Here is a 4141-nt window from a genome sequence, read left to right on the forward strand (position 1 = left end):
TTAATAAGTTTGAAGTCATTTAATTTTAATTTAACATAGGAATGAATTATATACTGTTCAGTCACTTGCAGTTGGACTCAGGTGACTACTGGAACTGTATTTGTCCAAAAAGCTTTATTTTCATTATTTATTTATTTATTTATTTGAAGCTCAACACTTAAAACTGGTGTATTTCTCACACCAAGGCTCTGCTACAGGAGGAGCTGGAGTTACTGCGTTCAGGAACACAATTAAAAATCTGTTTCCCGACACAGACTTACCCATAGTTTACACTAGATGTGGTTCCGCTCTGCTCAGTTCGTCGCCGTTCGTTTGCACCCCAATTTATACATCCAACGGTCCACTTCTGTCCACTCCGGTCCACTCCGGTCCGCTCAGACGTGAAGCACAGAGGAGGTCTGAGAAGTGCGTGCAGGAAGCTAGCACGATAAATCCAGTGATAAATGTGGAAGTCAGAGCTAAATAATTCATTCTGTGGAAGACAGACTCCAGTTTCCTGTTTGAAAGTTCTGATTTCAAAATAAAATCCCCGTGTATCATAAGCTGCACGCTACAAGTTGCCATCTGCTTCCCAAACAGAACGATACATTTTGACAGTATTTGTGTAGAAATATATGCACATATTTGTTAATATAGCTGGCAATTCGACAAAATTAKTCTGCCTCTGGTGAATTATTTTGAAAATATGGATGTTGTGTTTGTTTCTTTTCCTGTTGGTTTGATGGGATCTCTGTAGATTGACTCCGACGCAGCTCGGGCGTCCGGCAAAAATAGGATCGAATCTAATTTTGGTGGATTGCTACTGTGCGGAGCCTGTGTAAATACTCTCATTGATTATAATGGCTGTGTATTTGCTGAGGAGGTCAGATCAGACAAGTCGCGAAACCGCATCAAGTGTAAATTTGGGGTTAGGGCATTCATTGTCATCTCGTAAATACTATGAAAGATGAACCGTTAAGCTTAAACATACACGACAAAAAATAAATAAATAAATAAAAATAACAAGTGTGGCAACTGTTAAACACAAAAACAACATATTCAAAAATAATCTCCAACAATGTCTCTATCTTTCACAAAGAGACATGACTTCTTTAATTTATCTCTCATAGCCACGCATTATTCATCTCATGGTCATGTGTTAACTAGTGGTCATGAGATGTAATGCATGGCCACACATTTTATTATTATTATTATTATTATTATTATTATTATTTTTTTTTTTACCAGTTGCATCAAATGAGCACCATAAAGTGCATGTAAAATGCAGATACATTCATATGACTGACAGTTTCTACAATTTGGGGCCTAGAGAAACTTCATTTATAGATTATTTCTGACCCTTAAGATAAAAAGTAAAATGTAGAACAGTGTTTATATGTAAAAAAAAAAGAAGAAGAAGGTAGAAATGTTTTAAATTTGAGTTTTTGTTTAATACTAGCTGTAACTGGAACAAGTTTGTACTTCTAACAAGTGGACATTTTAATTTGAAGCATCTGTTTAGTTTGTTGAATGTAAGAAACAATGCTACAAAATAATTGCAACTTTCTCCAGCAGAGTCTAGTCTCTCTGCAGGTTGTGTTTCTGTTCACCAAGCTAATAAATAAAAACATTGTCTTCAAAACTAGTTTGAAGCTGAAAACTATGACAGATGATCAAATAATCTCAGATTATCAAGCAAAATCCTTTGATGTTATACTCTAAAGCAGTGATTTCYGAACCTTTTAGCTTCTAGCCCACAAACTAACAGTTGCAGGCACTCAGGACCGCAGATATTACTTGTTTATGTTGGCAAACTTTGCTAATAACTCTTTTAAACATGGGCATAATAAAAATCCAAGCAAACCTAATATTTATTTTATTCATTTATGATTATATTTACTTTTTTGTAATATTATGGAGAAAATATTGCATTGATAATTTAGCTGCATGTCTAGAAATCATCTGGGGACCGTCACTTGATTTTTTGTGACCCACAAAAGGGTCCCTACCCCAAGTTTGGGAACCACTGCTCTAAAATACAGAACCCTGTCTTCTGAAACTTGCATAAAAATGATTTGACAAATACAWACAGATGTTCTCCGTGTGACTGACAGCGAAATGAAAAGAATAAAATCACTCCGAGTTTCATATGAAGCTGGAGCCGAGAGGATATTAGCTTAGCGTGGTGAAAAACAAATCTGCAACGAGGCAAACATTCACCACGATTCTGCCAGAGCTGCAGGAATCAGACATTTTTAATAACATGCATCACGTATTTAATGCTGTTCATTTATTGTTGATTACCTTTTTTATTCTTTAAAATGTGTCCTGATATTGACTGGTTTTCTCTTCTTCTCTGACAGGAAAGTGACAGTTTGTGGTGGGACGCTTTCGCTACCGAGTTTTTTGAGGAGGACGCTACTCTTACTCTCTCCTTCTGCCTCGAAGATGGACCAAAGAGATATAGTAAGAAAAAAAAAAGATGCAATATTGTCATTTATCTGTGTTTCTCAGACTAGAGTTAAAACAACCCATTTGTCTGGGAAATTAGGACGTATGTGATTCGTGTTATATGTAAAAGCTTTCTGYGTTTGATACATTCCAGTTTTCACAAATTAGAGTTTTTCCACCATCATTCACTTGGTTTAGTTTTCTGCTGCTTTGTTTTTTCCGTAAATTGATTTTTGTCTTGGATCCATATCAACGAATCACTGCTGTGAGCATTAAAATTTGAGATGTAATAGTTTTAATTTTTTTTCTTTATATGCCGCGTATTGCAACAAAAAAAAAATTTTTGTTTCGTCATCCTCTGTTTGTAACTTGTGTTTGCAGTTCAGAAACACTGCACGTCTTGTTTCCTGGTATATTGTTGCAGCAGCGCTACAGCGCCACCCACAGGCCTGGCATAGTTACTACATCATAAAAACATTTCTGCAAAGTGGATATTTTTAGAAATGACAAAACAAAGGATGGTTTGTAAAACGATGTTTCCGTGTGATCATGGTCTCATGAGCGCCGTCTGTCTTCATAAAGTTAAAGACTTTGTCCAGTGGTGTTCATCACTGCAGATCTTTTTTTAGGAAATATTTTTTAGTGTTTTTTCCACTTTCCTAGTAAAGTTATTCTTTATTTGAATTTTTCCAARTACCTTTAAACTCGCAGGACTTTTCCACTACAAATTAAAAACAGAGTTGTTTTTTTCTACCACTGTAAAGTAGTATTCCTCCTAAGTACAGGTTTGTTTCTTCTTCTACACTAAGCTAATGAATAAAACATGATTTCTTTAAAGGTTAGTTAGAACTAATGACCGTGTTGCAAGAYGAAAAAGTGTGCGTTTTGTCTTTGTTTCTGTTCTTTGGTAAAATGCACCATGTCTCTTCCAACTTGACTTTTAAAATGATTTAACAAACACACACAGATGTTCAGCTTCTGACGGACGGCAAGATGAAAAGAATAAAATCACTCAGATGTCTGAGAGTTTCATATGAAGCTGAGAGGATATTAGCTTAGCTTGGAGGAAGAAAAAAACTGCAATACTTTGTCGTATCATTTTAGATTAATACAAAACAGACGAAAGAAACCGCGTTGTGCAGCACTTTGAGCTTTTTTGTGCTGATATTTTTCTTTAAAAAGATTAAAACAAACAAAAACAAGTTTTAAATGATTTTTGTCAGTTTTTTAGTTTCCATCTAAACTGTAAGGTGATTTATTGTTTTTTGTTTAACTAAGAAGAAAAGTCAAAAGCGTAATGAAGGGCCAACCTTTTGTTGATTTCTTTTTTTAAATTCAACATTTTTCCGAATTATTCAAACAGAAATATGACGAAAACTTTCTCAAAATCACTTTTTTAGTAGCCAGAGCACATCGAATTAGATTTTTAAATAGAGTACTTTTATTTTCCTTTCTTTTTTTAATCACTTTTCTACTGTTTCTATTGAAAACATACCACCAAAGGTCACCAAAAGAGCTCCAAATACCTTCAGTGAAAATTCAGTCTTGTAATAGCATTCCATCTTAAAACTACAGGAGAAAAATCTAAACTAAATTGAATCAGACACTCTTCAGCTGTGATGAACTGACAGGAGTTTGAGAGTCCGAGGAGGATGTTAGAGTGAAACTCCTGTTTTTTCACTTACGTGGTGCTGATGATTTTTTTTAATAG

At 34.8% G+C, this 4141-nt stretch overlaps 1 protein-coding gene across 5 annotated transcripts in view; it reads left to right on the forward strand.

Annotated features, from left to right (window-relative positions):
• Nucleotides 1-2342: 2342 nt before the first annotated feature.
• Nucleotides 2343-4141, forward strand: part of ldb2a (LIM domain binding 2a) — a gene marked incomplete at its 5' end in the record, with an annotated part of 42737 nt that continues 40938 nt past the window's right edge. For all 5 annotated transcript variants that reach the window (XM_014032311.1, XM_014032314.1, XM_014032313.1 and 2 more), the window contains 1 exon segment: nt 2343-2445. In XM_014032311.1, the coding sequence (XP_013887765.1) occupies nt 2343-2445 (103 nt within the window).

This window comes from Austrofundulus limnaeus, unplaced genomic scaffold (assembly GCF_001266775.1).
Source record: "Austrofundulus limnaeus strain Quisiro unplaced genomic scaffold, Austrofundulus_limnaeus-1.0 Scaffold1416, whole genome shotgun sequence".
Lineage (NCBI taxonomy): Eukaryota > Metazoa > Chordata > Actinopteri > Cyprinodontiformes > Rivulidae > Austrofundulus > Austrofundulus limnaeus.